The following is an 18,646-nucleotide window of genomic DNA, read 5'->3' on the forward strand; positions in this document are numbered from 1 at the left end:
TAAAGGGAAAAAAATTGTGTGACTAAAATGAAAATGAATAAATATGAAGATTGGAGTAGAAAAAATAATTAAATTTATATATATATATTATTTGATAATAAATGAATAATAATATTCTTGCAACTCTTGCTAGACTTCGGAAGTTGAGAGAATTCGAGCTTCTTTGAAAACTTCAGATTTCCAGAAACCCTAGCAGAGAATTTAGTAGAATAGTTAATTAGGGTTCTTTAGATTTTAAAAGTGGAATCGATTCCGCTATTTTGATCAAATCAACGGCAGTGATCTTTGTTCATCATGGATGAGATTAGATCTGCTATGGAAGACCATCTTGACCAAATGGCAGATCTGGTCCAGAAATTATCTGCCGAACTCCGTTCTGGAATGCGACCAGCCTATGATCATTTCATTGGATTCTTCCACGCCATTGATTGGAAGGTATCCATTTTTCTATAAATAAATCGATATGGAAACCGCCCGGTGTATCTTTCTTCTTCTATTTCTATCATCTGAAATGGAAGTGAACGAACCATCTGATATGCTTGATGCAGGAACCATGGTTGATATGCTTGATGGCGTTTCATGTTTTGTTTCTGTTGGTTGCTATAATCTCAAGAAAGAACACCAATTTCCAGATGGGTTTGTTTCTGTTTGCACGTAAGTACATTTCCTTTTACTGAATTATTGTAGGTTTTGGTTCATCTTTAGCTATAGGCATGTCCTTTTTCAAATTGGATTTTGATATTTCATTTGGAATTCATTGATCATATGAAACCTAGAAAGTGTAGTATACAGAATTTGTAGTTCTCTTTAGTTTTGGTTGATGTTGTAGCCTCTGCACTTTGTTCTGTTCACTTTAACTTCTTATTTGAAAGTGATTATATCGTTCTTTTCCCTACTTGCTTTCATTGTTTCATAGTGCATTCCAGTAGAAAAGAGTGTTACAAAATGAAAGTAGCATTGAATGAACATAATAATTTTTTATGTGTGATCTCATCCAGCCTAAATTCAGCATGATTGGTCTAACCTTAAATGAAAGGAAATATATCGTTTTCTAAATAATTGGGATCATGATCGAGCCACAACTTCAATTTCCAAATGAAATTGTGATCTCCACCAACTTCAACTTCTTACAAAACAAGAAACTGTTGAGTACAACTAAGCCTTGTTTGATCAAGTGGCAGGAGTCTTGCCTAAGAGTTCCTTCTCTCTTTAGTTTATAAACTAGCAGATCAAACTTCTCTGGTTTGATTCCCATTAAGAACACCTTAAGTTGAGTGAAGGACCATGACTTCTCTGGTTTGATTCCCATTAAGAACACCTTAAGTTGAGTGAAGGACCATGACTTTGACGGATTATTCTACCTTCATAAATTCAAAATCAGAAAAGAAAAACTACCTTGTTTGATTAAGTGTTATTTAGATTTAATCAAAATAACCCTTTTTTCATAGTCAATCATCAATCAAATGTTGAAATCATTATCTAAAATACTAAAATACCAAAATACCATTACTTTGCTTTCTCATACATTTTCCATGTTTATTTCTGTTGTTTAAATGTCCAATGAGCTCTTCTTTGTTTCCTAGTGAATTTGGATGATACAAAACACATATTACTCAAATATTTTTTTAACATTGCATATATAAAGACTTGTTAGTGATTTGATTACAGTGGCTGGTGTATATTTTGCTGAGAATCTGAATCATGTTCTGAGAAAGAATTGGCAAAGCTTTGCGGGCCAGAATTACTTCGACCCGCATGGATTGTTTCTTTCTGTGCTCTGGTCTGGACCACTTATTGTCATTGCCATATTGATATTGGTAAGTCTTCAAGAACAGTTTAGGTCAAAGTGTTTCTTCATCCCCACTTTATTATCAGCTTGATTTTTACTTTTTTATGTTTCGCAGGTGAACAATCTTTTTAACTTGTGTTACACCATGGTTAAATGGAAAAGGGCTGAACTTCGACACCGTGCTAGACTTGCACGCGACAAGAAGGAATAATGACAGGCTACGGTTTCATCGTGTATTTAAGTTTCAAATTGAGGTACTAATTATTATTATATTAACCTCTTTTACGAATTCAGAAGACATTCAAAACCTTTGTTTATGGTTTAGTTGTTGTTTCTTAATAGTATGACAATTTTGAGATTAATTCTTCACGGTTTATACATTACATGTATTATTTTATTTGGATGTTTCAAAAGTTATGACCAAAATGAAAGAAGAAAAACTCAATAAATGAGGGTTTATTTCATTTCAAAGGTTGTGCAAAGTTTTGCTTTTAGTTTTAACAAAATAAAATACAATTTCTTTAAAACCTGCAGAAAATGCTTAGAGCTTGTTTGATCTTGGGTTTCTTTTTAGTTTTTGTTTTTTTTAATATAGTTTAATTAAACAGTGGGTTATTTGGATTTTTTTTGGATAATTATTAAAAATATTATATTTAAAATTAAATGATTTGTTAGTTGATATGATCAATATATTTTTTAAACTGTTAAAAATCAGAACTATGAAGATCAAACTAGCTCTAAGATTTCATATGTATTTGAATTATTTTTTATTTTATATAATTTTATAGGAATAATAAATTGAATGTATTTGTATTTATAAATTAAAAAAAGGTTATTATTTATTTAAATAGATGAAATTATATAATTAATTTTATAATAAGTATTTTCTTAGTGTTATTTATTTTTTAAAATAATTTTATAATAAATTAAAATAATCTAATTTGATAAACATTTTTTTTGAAAATTATTTGATTTAAAAAAAAAAACTAGTCTAGGACTCTAGGTACAATTCATTATTTTTATTTAAATAGATTACAAAATATAGACTATATAAAGGACAAACATATCCTCTATTATATTTATATATGTATAAAATAATTAATATTTTGTTTAATATTTTAAATTACTTATGAGATGAAAATTGAGTTTATGGAATTTAAGATTATTTATATAATTTAGTTATTTTTTTAAAAAAATATTAAATATTTGTAATTGAAAAACACTTTATTTAGTTTAATATTTGGATCAAAATTGAGATATATATATATATTTTAATTGGTCGTTCTGTACACCTCTAACCATAAAAAAATCTCTAAATGGTGTGATTTTAAAGGAGATGTTTAAATCCTAATTAACCTTAAGGAGATTCAATTTAACAATTCCATATATTTTAATTTGCTTGGTATGATTTAAAAAAATATAAAGTAAAATAAAAATGAATTTAGAAGCTTAAGTTTGAAGTCTTTAAAAGTTATAAATTATTTAGTAATAATTTTATAATAATTTAAATTTAAAATAGAATCAGAATATTTCTTGACAGAATTACGGCCGCTAGAAAAAAGATAAAAAAGCGGTGGAAAAGCAGAAATGTTCCAGGTCCGTCAGTATGTAGGCCCCACTCATTATATTCCTTTTTTGCCCTTTGCCATCCAACTAATAATAAATAGTTTTATTTATTTAATTTTGCTAACCAACTAGCTATTTATTCAATATATATTATAAATTAATTGCTGTGAATTTTAGGGTTGAGCTTATTTATATTATTATTACAGTTTGATACATTTTGTTTAGAGATTTTTTTTATTTGTCAATTATTCTTGATCGATTTATTTAACTTTAATAATTTATTAGTTAAAACTATTCCATTTATTAAAATTATTCTTTCCGGTTCCGCAACAACTTGGGCGAAATAGGGTTCTACCGGGAAACCATAGATTTTTTAGTTTTCGCCATTGGTTACTTGTCGAGCCATTGGAATGGAATAAGATAAGAATCTCCGGAGATCTTTCCTCTCCACTTACTCGTAAAATTAATAAAAAAATTAATAAAAAATTAACTAAAATAAATTAAGTGAAAAAATTCTTAAATAAAAAAAAATTTTCATTAAAAATATAAATTAAATTAAAATGGAAGGATACAAATAGATTTTTATACTATCTCTACTCTATTATATCACTTAATTCATTACTTAAAATATTAAAATATTTTTAATCTAAATTATTATGGATTATTATTTTCAAAATAATTAAATTATTTGGATAACCTAAATTCAAATCCTAAAGTTGGTTCAAATTTGATTTTAAAAAAATCTTAATAAAAAAATCTTAACATGATAATTTTGAAGAATATATATTTATTTAATAAAAATATTTTAAGTATATTAATATATAATAATAAAATAAAGTTTAATAATTTAAAATATATAAAATTTTAATATTTTAATTAATAAATTAAATAATGTGATTAAAAGAATTAAAAGATATTTAATTATTTTGAGTCCAAATTAGACATTTCTTTTATAATTTTAAATTAATTTTTGTTCTTTTAAATCCCTTTTCCACTAATTCTAATTATTAAAACTTTCATTATATTAATTAAAATATTTTTATTTTATTTTTATTAAATTTAATTAGAAACCCACAGAATAAAACCCACAGTCTGTTTAAAATATTTTCGTTCGCGCTCTCGTAAAAAAGCGTTTTAAGTCGAGACTATGATTTTTTTAGTGTAATGTTAATTCTCCGTAATACCAAAAATAAAAATAAATAAATTTAATTAGAAAAAACATTTAAGTAATTAAATTAATTGAAAATTCAAATATTTTTTATATTATACTTTTTTTAAAAAGCCCCTAGCTCCTTTAGATACCTTCCAAGCCATTTTCCCAATCAAGCACTTTCTCTCTCTCTTCCCTTCTCTTTCTCTCTCTACAGAGCCTTTCTCTAAGCACTAAGCACCGCTATCCTTACAACAATGGCAGTAATGGCGATATTTGTCCTTCTTCTATCAATGACCAGCTATTCAAGTAAGCATTTTCAAATAAACATCTTCTTATAAGTTATAATAACAATACAAATCCATTCTATCTTCCACTTTCTTCATAAACCAACAATACATCAATCATTCTAAACAAAAACCAATTTCAACAACTAGATCTGAAACGATTCTATTATTGCATTTAATCGGTTTAGGTGCCACATGGTGCATATGCAAGGACGGAATAAGTGACAATGTATTACAGAAAACTCTAGACTATGCTTGTGGTAATGGAGCAGATTGCAATCCGATTCATCCAACAGGCACTTGTTACGGTCCAAATACATTGAAAGCTCATTGTAACTATGCGGTTAATAGTTTCTTTCAAAAGAAAGGTCAAGCTCAGGGAACCTGTGATTTCACCGGCACCGCTACTGTTATCACATCTGATCCTAGTATATACCTTTCTTCTCTAAATTGACCTAATTTTGTTGCTGATTTGAGAGAAGAAACTCATGGGTTTTACATGCTTGTTGGTTTTGCAGGCACTACTGGCTGTTCTTATCCTTCAAGTGCCACCAGGTAATGCTCTGTTATGATTATAGAACAAAAATTAAGTCTATCAAGTTTGGATTTTGTTATTAATTAGCATGTAGACTTTGAAGATGTGTAGAATAACACACAAACCTATTTGAGACATTTAGTTAAATATCTAATCAAGCTTAAAGAAGTGTCAATTGAAGTTTGATTCTTACTAAGAACGATCTGATTTAAATGGGGAGGGCCAAAAGTGGGGGATTGTTTTCAATTCTTTTACTAGTTGGTATTGCATTTTGGCTATACATTTCCAAATTTGGACATTTTGTTTTTGGATCTTACATATTTTTATGGCAAATGGTAATAATGCAATGTGTTTTACAAATAATTGATCATAGACAATTATTGGTTCATAGATGTTTGTTTTAGGGTTTCTTAAAGAGAAGTTCTTTTTATATATAGTATACTTTGAGATTGAAAAATATTTATAAAAAGGTAAATAAAATATTTGGGTAAATATGATTTAAGTGAAAAGAGTTTACCTAATAGAGGATTAAAGTTTCTGATTCGATTCCCATTGACAGTTCTAGATTCCTCTATGGAATAAAATCTGGTTTTAGTATATATTTTTTTTTGATAAATATGACTCTTATAAACTAGGAGAGATTATGATTTATTATTAGTAGGTTGTGGGCAAGTGAATTTTAGACCTATGGTTATTTAGACAATTGAATTCCCTGGAAATCTATAGAATAGGTGGCTTTAGAGAAAGTAGACATTGAATCTTGTGTTAATTACTTTTCCACTTTCTAGATTAACATTTCTTTTTAATTTCTAAACAGGTATTATTAGTTTAATAAATAAAAAATATACATTTGAGATTGAAATAATATTTAATTTTGGGGGGTTTTTTAAGAGACGTGAATCTATTGGTCTCTATCTCTTGGTGTCTATCTAATTAAACATGACATTAGACCTAACTTCAAATAATTGGGTTGCCTTGGGCTGTAGGCAGGTTTATATAGTTGAAATGTTAAAGTTAGTATATAATAATAAAAACAACCCTAGTTTCCTAGTGGAAATAGTCGACTTAAAAGATCAAAATATTATTAGTTCGATTTTCACTGAAAACGTTTTGAATAGAATAGAACAACATGTGGCTGTTTTCCTTGCAATCTTATTTTCTAAAAAACTTGCTTAAATTAAGGAAAGAGTACTGGAACACTATCTCCTTGACCCTTGGTAAAAGTGAAAACAAATGAATGGTCTTATTTACTTCTTTATTCATTGAGGGACCTTCATCAACAGCTTTTTACATTTCCTCTTGTTCAAAAGAAACAAACATGATCTGGAATCAGAAATCAATCTATAATGCTTTCTTTTGGTGCTTTTTCTAAAGACCTTTTTTTTCTCTCCCCCCCTTTATTGGGTTGAGCATCTAAGTCTATGCTTTTTTATATTTTTACACGATTCCTGTCTTATTAGTATTTGACAGCTATGTGTATTCTATCCCACTTTCATTTTAAATAAAGCTTCTCTTTCTATTCTATTCCACCTCTCTCTTTTTGTCATCTTGACTAGTATTCTAATTGCATCATGATGGTGTCTTCTTATGTTTACATTCAAAATCTTCAAAAGTTGTCTCAATTATTGACATGATGATGCCAAAGAATGTTATAGTATAGTTGATTATGTGTCATGCCTATTTACTAGAGGTAAATGGTTATGGATCCAAATGAGATTACATTTAGAAATAGAACTTAGTTAGACAATAGACACATATTGAGACTTTCTTTTCTGAATCTGAATTCAAATCTAGAAACATGATAAAGTGTTTCCTAATTGGCCTAATTTTATATTTTATTAGAGAAATTAGAATTAATGAAATGACAATTATGCCCCCTTTAAAGGCCTTGCACTGTTGCACTGTTACCTTTTTTGTTTCACGAGATGAACATTATTAATGTTTATTTGTCTTGATGTTGAATGACAACTCAGATGTGTTCAGTTTTATTGACATGTGACTTCTGGTGTGAAAAATACTGTTTTTTTTTCTCATTCATTTAAATTCTGCATTCACACTCAACATTTTACCTTAAAGGGTAAGTTTTTTTTTACCCAACTTTGTACCTGTGTACAAATTTCATTGGTAAACTTTCCATCTAGTAAATATATTATACAAATTTATGGAGAAATTAACAATAGGGATATTATAATAGTACACGTAAGAGCTTCTTACAGATTAAGAAACCAACAATGGTTTATTTTATTTGTCTTTATCTTACTACAGTTGCACATGATAAAAGATAGTGAGTACACATTATATAATATGATTATGGGTCAATTTATTTTATGTAATTAAACATGATGTCAACTAATGAATAGGCATAATGTACCCATACACAAACAAAATTGTGGGTCCCTATGAGATTCGTTTTTATTACTAATAACGTCTTAATTTAAGTGGGGTAGACTGAAAACAAAAAGAAATTTAGGGAGGGTTGAACCCCTTTTTTCGTTTAAAGCAATTATGTATAATGAAATTACCTTAAGTTATTGTTTTTTCTTATTAACCAATTTTTTTACTCCTATGGTTATGGATCAGTGGGACTACCCCAAGCACTACAACACCGGTCAGTGGCACTCCAACTCCGGTATCTTCAACTCCAATATCCACCACACCCCCAGCTGGCACCACCCCTTACTCTGCCACACCGATTGGCGGAAATACACCTTACTCAGCCACTCCGGTTGGCAATACGCCTTACTCAGCAACTCCGGCTGGAGGAATAATCGGAGGTGCGGGAACAGGGAGTACAGGGTTAGGGCCATCGGGTATGACTGACCTCAGCAAAGGTGTATTTTTGCTGAAGGAATCTGGTTCGCTATTGTTCTTGGTATTTGTCGGGCTTGTGTTTTTGTGGGTATGATGGAGGAAGCTAATTGGCGAGAATTTAAGGTGGGAAAGTTATGGTGGATTTAATTAGATTATAGTATGTTAATTATTATGGTTGTTTCTATTGTATTTTTGTTTTGGTATTTGGTACTTGTTGTTGTTGTTCATGTGCAGGCAGTTTGTTGTAGAATTACTAATATTGACAACTTGTGGTTAGTCAAAGACCATGTTTTCTTGTACTAAGCCAACATATGAAACTAAGATCCTGTTTGGAAGAGTTATTTTAAGCAGTAGTTTGTTTTTGTTTTTTTTAGTTTCTCATGTATAACAAATTAATAATCTTGATTTCTTTCTTTTTGTTTGTGTGTGTTTAAGAATATCTGTTATGATGTTTGTTATTAAGAATGAAAAAGGTTATTATATTTTGTTAAGATAACAAGTAGAATGGAAAACAATTTGATAGATGAGGAATTTATTGTTGAATGATTATTTTTTGGTTCATTAGAAACTAGGTTTTAGCTGAGTTTGGAAGTGAGATAATAAATTATCTAAATAAATATTCATATTTAAACTTAGAAGGTGTTTTGTAATAGTTTTTCACTAATCCTAGTTTAATTTTAATTTATCTGTTAGAGACAAAATGTTAGGTTCGAGTTTTACTTAAACCCGAAAAGGTAGGTCATATTTATCGAGTTTAAACACTTTTACGAATCTTTAACTTTCGGGACCCGAAATGACCTTTTCGGGACCCGAAATGACCTTTTCGGGACCCGTAAGGATCGTTTTGGGACCCGTAAGGTTTCGGGACCTGAAATAAACGTTTCGGGATATTTTAAAAATTTTCTCACTCATACCCACATGTCACGTTGATTCGTGAACTTACTTTCATTGAATTTATCATTTTATTTATATATATATATATAAGTATTAAGCTAATTTTAAAATAATAATAAAAAAATGATATCAGAAAATTTAATACAAAATCATTTTTTATTTATTATTTCTTTGAAATTATAAAATTTAATTAGTTTAAGAATTTTTCAAAATTATACCCATTAAATTCTCATAAAATCGTAAAATAGTAAATTTTTAACTAGCATACCTATTCTAGATATATTAAATTATAAAATTTTACTATGAATAAATTCAAAATTATAAAAATGTAATTAGTTTAAGAATTTTCTAAAATTATACCCACTAAATTTTTTTAAAATCATAAAATAGTAAATTTTTAACTAGCATACCTATTCTTAGATATTTTAAATAGAATGCTCTATTTTCTCCCCTCTTATCATATATTTGTTACATTGGAATTGGATGATGACAAATAGTTATTAGGTCCATAAGTTTAGTTTAAGATACAATTATACCTCTACAATTTCATAAGTTAAAAAAATTAACTTCTCTATATATTTTCTAAAAAACAAAATAAGATTAACAAACCATCTATTCACTCCCACTTATATTGAGGCGTCACATTAAATTTAACTTATAATTATTTTTAGTTCAAATTCAAAAATTGAAATTAATTGAAACTAGCATTTAGCCTGTGCATTTGCACAAAAAATAATATAAAAATCGTGAAAAAAAATTACGGATAACGTTTTTTATTTTATTTTTAACCGTTTTAGGTTTATGGGTGAGTCAAAGCACAATCCGACCTAAATATCCATTTACTCAACATCATTATATATTAGTTAGTTAAAAAGTTGAACTTATATTAATATTAAAACGGCCTGCGTTTATCAAATTTGGTGTTAAATTTAAAATATAAAGTCTTTGTAGCCTAGTTGGTTAAAGAGTTGTACTTGTTTTTGTTAGGTTGCAAGTTCGAAACATACCTCTAGCATTTTTAATTTTATTTTTAACCGTTTTAAATTTAAAAACGGGTCAACCCACAATCCGACCCAAGTATCCAAATTAACCACAGCTCTCGACCCGGAAATCCGAACACTTTAAAAATTAAGCATCATTATATATATAGATTTCAATTTTTATTTTTTTTAAATCTCACAATTTAAAAGTTCTAAAACGAAATTTTATCCTTAGTTTCAAGTTTCAACAATTTTAACTTATTATATATAAATATTTATAAATAAATAAAAGATCTATATCACTAATTATTAAATTTTAACGAATTCAAGATTTTAACCTAAATCGGTAAGACATAATATCGTTAGGAATAACTTTACTAATAAAAACTCCCAATGGAGGTTTAAAAGAAGATTTCCGAAATTTCAATTAACCTAATTAGATTTATTACCCATTCTTGTCAATATGGACTCTATTCATCACACTAATCAACCACAGCGGGAGGATTTTAGACCTCTTAACATAGACGACGAGAAATGTCAAATATAATCAGGTTTCAATCTATTGCGGAAAATGTGGGGGACTTATCCTACTTGCTTACTATACTAATCCCAATAAAACGCGGACTCATCCTACTTGCTTATTATACTAATCCCAATAAAACGCGGCGCGCTTTTACGCGAGAAAGAGGACCACCCATTGTTTAATGAAAAAAAATATATTACTTGCTTCTTTTGAAGGTTTGAGGGACTTAATTGAGCCTTACACAGAATTTTCAAGTGCCTCTTAAGCCATTTTCCAAAAATAAAATATCCCACCAATATTACTTCAAAGTTTGAAAGGTAAAAAGTAGTTGTAATAAGAGAGTGAAATCACGACGACGACGACTAAAGCGAAAGGCAAAGCGATACAGAGAAGGTGTAAAGACACATCAATGGAATCGTCGTCGAACGGAAGAGATAACGACGGCGGCGCCGGCGGAGACGATGGCGTCGTCGTCGTCGGAGGACCTCGTGTTGGATTGATATACGACGAAAGGATGTGTAGTCATTTCACGACTGATCGTACTCATCCCGAGAAACCAAATCGCATTCGCGCCATCTGGCAAGAACTTCAATCCTCCGGCATTACTAACAGGTTTTCTTTCTATCTATTCTCTTAAACCATACCTTACTCTATCATAATCCATTTAGGGAATTCATTTCATCTTTCCAATTATGCGTCAGGTTTGTTGACTTATGTTACTATCGTTTCTAATTTGCTTATTGATCAGTTCAATCGAACTTATAAAACGGTAATTGAAGTAGTCTGGCGATAAATGTTGATTGATCTCATTTTGTTAGACATGAAAATCAAGTTAACAGTTCGATTTTGTGTATTGTAAATCAGATTGACAGTTCTAGATGAATTTATTCAACTTCTGTAATCTGTTTTCAGATGCATATTTGTTAGTGCAAAAAAAGCAGAGGATAAACATATATCTCCACTTCACACCAAAGAGCATATCGACTTGGTCAAGAACATAAGCTCCAAGCGTCGCGCTCAAAGAGAAAGTGTTGCCAATCGTTTAAATTCTATATATTTCAATGAAGGCTCCTCTGAATCTGCATATCTTGCTGCTGGTTCTGTCATAGAGGTCGTTATGTTTCCTTTTCAAATAATCCTCAGTTTGAATGATTTCAGATGTCTATTCATATTTTTCTTTGTTATTTTAAGGGAACATTCTCGGTTTACAGAGGTTAACTTCCTAATGGATGTATTTTCAATCAGGTTGCTGAGAAAGTTGCCAAGGGTGAACTGAATTCGGCATTTGCTATTGTTAGACCTCCAGGACATCATGCAGAGAAAAGTGAACCCATGGGGTTCTGTTTGTTCAACAATGTTGCGATTGCGACAAAGTACCTATTGGATGAAAGAGTGAGACATAGTTTAATTTCATTATTTTAACTGTAAAATTTTGGTTGTTTTGGAATAAACTTAAAGTTATAGTTATACTTATGTTTCTTTTTCCATTTATGTAGCCAGACTTGGGGATTAAGAAAATATTAATAGTTGATTGGGATGTACATCATGGTAATGGTACTCAGAAAATGTTCTGGAAGGATCCTCGAGTATTATTCTTCTCTGTGCACAGGTACGATGAGAAATCTCATGTTCTCTACTTGGCTCATTCACTGTTTACCTTAATATGAAACCAGCTTAAACAAAATGATGATGTACTTTCTTTGATATTTTGCAGTATTCTTCTTGTTATTTTATTTTTTTGCTGGGGTACCTTCTACCATTCCCATGCCATTTAGTGGATAAAATGAACTGGCCATGGCTTTATACCTAGAATATACCTTTTCCTTAAATAGGTAATGATATTTAGACCTGAGAAAGTTATGAAATTACAATTTTCTGTTGTCCAGGTACGATTCTGGAGCATTCTATCCATGTTCAGATGATGGTTCCCATCTAATGATTGGAGAAGGACCAGGTGAAGGTTATAATATCAATGTTCCATGGGAAAATGGTCGTACTTTTCCTTGTGAAGATGCAGACTACATAGCAGCTTGGGACCATGTGTTGATTCCTGTGGCTCGGGAATTTAAGCCAGATATTATCATGATTTCTGCTGGATTTGATGCAGGTAGGTCGTAGGCAACACAATATGTATGTTTTTGAGATTCTATATTGAGTTTCATTATACCAATTTCTAGTTCTTACTGCTATTGGGAAAGGAAATCTTTTGAAGAAGCAATTGGTTTAGTCCTAGTAAAAATAACTATATGATTGTCTTAATTAGTTTTGTCCAAAGATGAGTGCTAGATTCCAAGTATAATCCACCTTATTGTAACAAGAAGCAATTTTACTTTAAGCCTCGTATGTTAAAGATAAGTTACAGATGTTTAATTTGTCATGTGTTTGTAAGTTTCATGGCTATTTCTATTATACATGTCCGAATTAACTTTTCTCAATTAACAGCTCTTGGTGATCCTCTTGGTGGATGTCGTGTGACACCATATGGATATTCTGTCTTGTTAAAGAAGGTAAGCTTCTCGCAGTCATAACCCCTACTTCCTAATGAATAAAAGAGAAGACTTCTTAAATCTAATCCTAATAAATAAAGTACATCACCCAATTACATTTTCCAAATAACAGTGAACTAAAAATCTGAAATTAAAGCTTGCAATATTGTATTGTATATTGCATTATCATTGGTGCTACATTTTAATTTGCAATTTTGTTTCACATGAGATCTTTTGTGTTGCATTACCCAATTCATTACATATCATTCTACTTTTTAAATGTGAAATAGTTGATATCATTCTACTTTTTTAATGTGAAATAGTTGATGGAGTTTGCTGATGGTAAGATTGTGATGGCCTTAGAGGGAGGTTATAATTTTAATTCTTTAGCAAAGTCAGTAAAGGCATGTGTAGAAGTACTGTTGGAGGATAATCACCGTGTTGAGTTACTGGAGGATAATCCATATGATTCCACATGGGAAGTAATAAAACAGGTAAAGTGATTCACAAATTCTAGTTTTTTCCTTCTGTAATAGTCATTGTAAGGGGAGTGCTTAAGTTGTAAATTCCCCTTCCAATAAATCATGAAGCTTTTTAGTCCATATAATCTAACACAAGCAATATGTGTACCTTGTAAGGTCCGTGAAAAACTGAAATCATTTTGGCCAGTACTTGCTGGCAAGTTACCCGAGGTAGATAATACTACAAGAAGAAGGAATCCTCCAATTATTGAGGTAATGTTTTCCTTCTTCACATCTTAAGCTGATTCTTGCTGCGATTTGTATGAAAAGTTTCAACTTAGTAAAGTTGTTCCACGGTTGGACAATTCACTGAAGCCTTCTCTTTTATTGCTTTTGTTTTAGCTTAGTGTCCACTGAACAATTTCTAGATGTTTAAAACTGATGATAAAACTGCCCTTCTGCAATCAATCAAATGAAGGATTGTTAAGAATATGAACAAAAACAATGTGGTAGCAACTAGAATTTCCAAATGCTACATAATTTTGGATAGATAAGTTTATGTTTAATTTGTAAAAAAGAATTCCATGAGAGTAAAAAAACTTCTAAATTCGTTAAACATTTTAGCTGTTTTTCCAGCAGTTTTGTGTAATTAATTCAAGCATATTTGTTAAACAGTCCTCCAAGCTCTGATTCTGAACAGTCTTCTAATATCAGTTATATTTGTTATGCAGTCCTCGAGCTCTGAATCTGAACATGATGATACTAGTTGGTGCTTATTAACTACATTTGAAGAAATTGTGCGGCCACTTTCTGAGCTGACAGTTAGTGATGGTAAACTATATGTTGAACTCATTGGTAGCTAGTAAGTTATCACTTTTTGTGGGCTCTAACAACAAAATGAAAATGAACTCAGGCAAAGTAAATAATTGGCGAACAGAACTTTCAAAAGTTGATATTTGGTATGCTACCTATGGATCAAATATGCTTATGTCAAGGTTCCTTTGCTACATCCAAGGTGGACAGGTCAGTTTCCCTTTTGTGTGCATAACCACTAAAATAAAAATAATATTTGTTTTTTTTCATTGAAACCAATTGCCAATGTAACAGACAAATAGAATAGTTCATGAAAATATTAAGTTAATTATTCCAGGTGGAAGGCATGAAAAGGGCATGTGCTGGTTCAGTTGATAAAAGCCTACCAAGGGAGATTATGTGGAAGACCGTCCCTCATCGTTTGTTCTTTGGCCGTGATGAAACAAAAACCTGGGGTCCGGGAGGGGTTGCATTCCTCAATCCTGAATCTGACCTCGGGGAGAAAGCACACATTCTTCTTTATCGGATTACGTACGTTTTGGGCTCAAATTGACTTTTGTTTTTTATTTTCCATAATAGTTAGTAACTGTTTTTGCTTCTCTTTTGTTGCAGGCTTGAGCAGTTCAATGATGTGCTGTTTCAGGAGAATGTTTCAGACTATGACATGAGCTCTCCTCCTTTTGATCTGACTCATTTAGATTTGATTCATGATACGAAGTCCATCTCCTTGCATCTTTTCCAGGTATATGCTTAATGTCCCCACACTACCCTTCTTAAATTTTCTTTTATAAATGCATTCAAGGGCAATCTTGTCTTTTCACCCACGATTCAAAGTGGGTATTGAACAATCTTGTTTATATTGTTTCCATTTTATGCAGAGTGGCTGGTACCATAATGTTGTGTTCATGGGGTATGAAAATGGCCTCCCAATACTGACAATGACGTAAGTTTGTTTATTCAGTTTACCCATTCTTTATATAGGTTGGTTTAAGTACCAGCATAGTGATGTAACAAAAACCACCTATTGTTATCATAATCTAGATATATTATGAATATATATGCAGATGCAGTGATTCTGATGTTGAAGGCTTCAAAACTGGGAAATTACCCTTAAATGCACCTGCTAAAGAATATGAAAACACCTTACTTAAGGGGCTGATGGAAGATAAATACCTTTCCCAGGAGGATGCCATTGCTTACTTAGGAGATGCTTCAACTAAGCCATTCTTATCTTCCAAATCTTCCAAATAGTTTTACGATATAATCAAGGTAACCGGTATTGTAGCTATTGAATGCAATTAATATACACTCTAGTAGAGTTCTATAGACCTAAAAACAATGCGATTAATATGACATAAGCTTGTGGAAAATCTTGTTTTGTTTTTTCTTTTTAAGCATAATATTCTCATATTCAATTTCCACTATTAACCACACTGTAAATAATCACTTTATAATGAATTGCCAAAGGAGAAAAACAACAATGATATACTTTGATAATATGTATTTGTTTATTGAAAAATAGATATGAATGAATGGGCACTCTTGAAAAACAAAATTTGAGGAAAAATCAGTTTGCCTATCTGTGTTTCAATGTTGCATGACCGCTGTCGTTAAGATGCTTATGCAGCTTGGTCCTGCACAAGAAAAAATGGGTTCAATTTCGGATTAGAAATTTAGAATCCGAAATGAGTTTTGAGTGAAGGAAGATAATTTACTTGGATCCGAAATCCTCTCCACATGTCTCGCAAACACTGCTTGTGGATTTCTGCAAGAACACGAAACTTATGATGCTGCTGCAACATGTAGTACTAGGAAATGTAATGTTTTGTTTATTTTACCTTCTGTTTTCTTCCTTGGGGTTGGGGTGGGATGATTGATTCTTTCTTGGCTTTTCCCTTCTTCTTAACAGCAGGTTTTGACGGTTTTTGACTTTTTTTTGCTGGCTGATCCTCTGTTGTAGCATTGTTGTCTTCTCGTTCTTGCTCAACAGACAATTCTTTGTTGATTTTCTCACCAACTTCATCGGCGGTTATGTCTTCTTTGAATGGTTTACTACTTGTATCAATTTTTCCAACAACTTCATCAACAGTTGTGGTGTCTTCTTTGGATGGTTTACTACTTGTATCAATTTTCCCAACAACTTCATCAACAGTTGTGTCTTCTTTGAATGGTTTACTAGTTCTATCTTTCCTCCTGTTCCTTCTGGTAGATTTCGTGTTATTATATTCCATGAAATCTGTTTCTTCTTCAGCTTTTTCTCCTTCGGAATCAGGAGAATAAGCCTTTGCTTGAGATTTACGAACATTTTTCTTTTTCTTGTGTCCGGATATCATTGCTTCGAGAAAGTCTTCTTCTTCGTCCGATTTAGGTATTTTATCACCATTGTCAGCATCAACAAACATTTCCTCTTCACTGGATTGAGCTTCTTCGTTTTCATCACCACTCTCTTCTCCTTCTTCTCCTTCTTCTTCTTCTTCTTCTGCTTTTTCAAGGCTTGCTGCTGATTTAGATTTCTTATGCCCTGAAATCATTGCTTCTAGAAAGCTATCTTCATCTTCATTTTCATCGTCATCAATTCCTTTGGAATCACTACTGCCATCATCAGCACCGACAAACACTTCATCATCACTCTCTTTTTCTTCGAGGATGATTTGTTCATCAAACTGTTCATGTAATTCTTCAACATCGTCGTCGTCATCCATTTCACCATCTTCATTACTGAAAGCTTCCCTCAACTCTGCAACCTTCTCCTTGTGTTTCTTCGACTGCTCGTGGTTTTTCCATTGCTTATCACTCTTGAACCTCTTCCCACAAGCCACGCAATACAATTCATGCGCATTCCCATTCTTTCCATCATCTCCAAGATCAATCTCGATCTCAATCTCTTCTTCTTCAACCTCAGTCCATTTCGGTGCCTTATAAGCCATAGCTCTCTCCATCTTCTGTCTCTCGAGCTCCTTCTTTTTTATCATCTCCCCCACTCTCTTCTTCTCCATCTCCTCCTTCTTCTTCACTTGCATATCAATCACCCGCTTATCTCTCTTCTTCACAAACCCTGCCAAACCCCTAACCGTATCGTTATACTCCCGTCGCGCTTTCTTCCTCACCTTCTTATTCTCCTCCTCCATAACTCTCCTTGATTTCCGATTCACACCAGCCATAGCATCATACTCATCTTCCCAACAGAAATCCATCACTGTAACAAACCCTAACCAATATCCATAAAAAGCAGTTACCTGTTCATAAGGGCTATTCAAATTCCCCATCAAAGGAGCTTTCTTTACAGTCGATATATCCAAACCTAATCTACTAGCAAAGTTGATTTCATTCGAATATATTTTATCAAACACATCACCGTATACCTTGAAGAATCCTTTACCGGTATCCGAGTAACCGGAAAAGACGGAATTCGTAAAGAAAGAAAATAAATCTGGAACCGATCCTTTAGCGGACTTTGAACCGGCGTTAGAGAAGAGGATTTGAGATCGATGAGAATCGTACCATGATCGTTCTTTTGGATCGGAGAGAACTTCGTAGGCATTGACGAGCTCTTGAAAGGAAGCTGTGGCTACTTCGGGGGAAACGCCTGATTGTATGAGCTTGTCGGGATGACAACGGAGAGCTTGACGTTTATAGGCGGAGCGGATTTCGTCGGCGGCGCAGTCGCGGCTAAGACCGAGGACCTCGTAGAGGCACCGCTTCTCCGCCGTCGATGATGACATTGTTTGTATCTGAATTTGTTTCAGTTGATTTTAGGGTTTCGAAGTTAGATGATAAGAGGAGAAAATGTTTTTGAAGACTTGGTTATTTATTTTATTGGGTCAATTTGAATTTTTAATTGAAATTTGAGGCCCAATTTCATATTTTAATGATACTTTATAATTTTTCTATATATATAAGAAGAATTCAATATAATTTTTTATATTTAGTCAGATTGATTAAATAATTGAATTGATTTGATAAAATTTATTAAATAATCTTGTCTTGTGAGTGCATAAGTCAATTAATCCTTAGGGAAATTTGACGAAATGACCGGGTCTTATTTGCATCCGTGGTCATTGCCTTATCTTTAATGCGCGAGTGACTATTTTAATTTTTTTTACGAAAATACCCCTTTTCGCATTTCGCAAATGCGAAAGGGAAAAATGTAAAAGTCTAGAATACCTTTACTATTTAATATAATTTCGGTATTTTTTTTCATTTCTCTTATTCTCTTTATCTCTCTTCCCGCTCTTTTCCTTCTTCTCTCTAAACTACGTCGATCTTCAATAGACACCACCATGAGCACGACGAGCACGAACACTGTGACAACTGGTACATTTGTTGTTTTTATTGTATTGTTGTTCGTTCG

The 18,646-nt window shown here is 31.7% G+C and overlaps 4 protein-coding genes across 5 annotated transcripts; 3 read left to right on the plus strand and 1 right to left on the minus strand.

Annotated features, from left to right (window-relative positions):
• Positions 1 to 125: 125 nt before the first annotated feature.
• On the plus strand, positions 126 to 2,151 carry LOC124934068 (transmembrane protein 18). The gene is made up of 4 exons (XM_047474537.1): positions 126 to 435; positions 549 to 654; positions 1,669 to 1,817; positions 1,905 to 2,151. The coding sequence occupies exons 1-4, from the start codon at positions 295 to 297 to the stop codon at positions 1,998 to 2,000; spliced, it is 492 nt and encodes a 163-aa protein (XP_047330493.1). The 5' UTR covers positions 126 to 294; the 3' UTR covers positions 2,001 to 2,151.
• Positions 2,152 to 4,663: 2,512 nt separating this feature from the next.
• Positions 4,664 to 8,501, plus strand: LOC124936856 (PLASMODESMATA CALLOSE-BINDING PROTEIN 2-like). Its single transcript, XM_047477378.1, has 4 exons — positions 4,664 to 4,814; positions 4,981 to 5,220; positions 5,311 to 5,347; positions 7,908 to 8,501. Exons 1-4 carry the CDS (start codon positions 4,763 to 4,765, stop codon positions 8,230 to 8,232), a joined length of 654 nt encoding a protein of 217 aa, XP_047333334.1. The 5' UTR covers positions 4,664 to 4,762; the 3' UTR covers positions 8,233 to 8,501.
• A 2,375-nt stretch (positions 8,502 to 10,876) lies between these two features.
• Positions 10,877 to 15,695, plus strand: LOC124933502 (histone deacetylase 5). 2 transcript variants are annotated; one of them, XM_047473914.1, is made up of 14 exons: positions 10,877 to 11,147; positions 11,448 to 11,646; positions 11,781 to 11,927; positions 12,032 to 12,144; positions 12,422 to 12,642; positions 12,978 to 13,042; positions 13,345 to 13,515; positions 13,660 to 13,755; positions 14,214 to 14,313; positions 14,396 to 14,505; positions 14,633 to 14,826; positions 14,908 to 15,037; positions 15,174 to 15,238; positions 15,360 to 15,695. In XM_047473914.1, the coding sequence occupies exons 1-14, from the start codon at positions 10,945 to 10,947 to the stop codon at positions 15,544 to 15,546; spliced, it is 2,001 nt and encodes a 666-aa protein (XP_047329870.1). In that variant the 5' UTR covers positions 10,877 to 10,944; the 3' UTR covers positions 15,547 to 15,695. The 2 variants fall into 2 exon arrangements, with proteins under 2 accessions (XP_047329870.1, XP_047329871.1); XM_047473915.1 differs by having other exon boundaries at positions 15,366 to 15,695.
• A 71-nt stretch (positions 15,696 to 15,766) lies between these two features.
• LOC124933503 (DNAJ protein JJJ1 homolog) lies at positions 15,767 to 18,060 on the minus strand. Its single transcript, XM_047473916.1, has 3 exons — positions 16,134 to 18,060; positions 16,011 to 16,060; positions 15,767 to 15,929 (listed from the first exon to the last, which is right to left on the minus strand). The coding sequence occupies exons 1-3, from the start codon at positions 18,015 to 18,017 to the stop codon at positions 15,872 to 15,874; spliced, it is 1,992 nt and encodes a 663-aa protein (XP_047329872.1). The 5' UTR covers positions 18,018 to 18,060; the 3' UTR covers positions 15,767 to 15,871.
• Between the last annotated feature and the right edge of the window lie 586 nt (positions 18,061 to 18,646).

Source organism: Impatiens glandulifera, chromosome 4, assembly GCF_907164915.1.
Source record: "Impatiens glandulifera chromosome 4, dImpGla2.1, whole genome shotgun sequence".
Classification (NCBI taxonomy): Eukaryota; Viridiplantae; Streptophyta; class Magnoliopsida; order Ericales; family Balsaminaceae; genus Impatiens; species Impatiens glandulifera.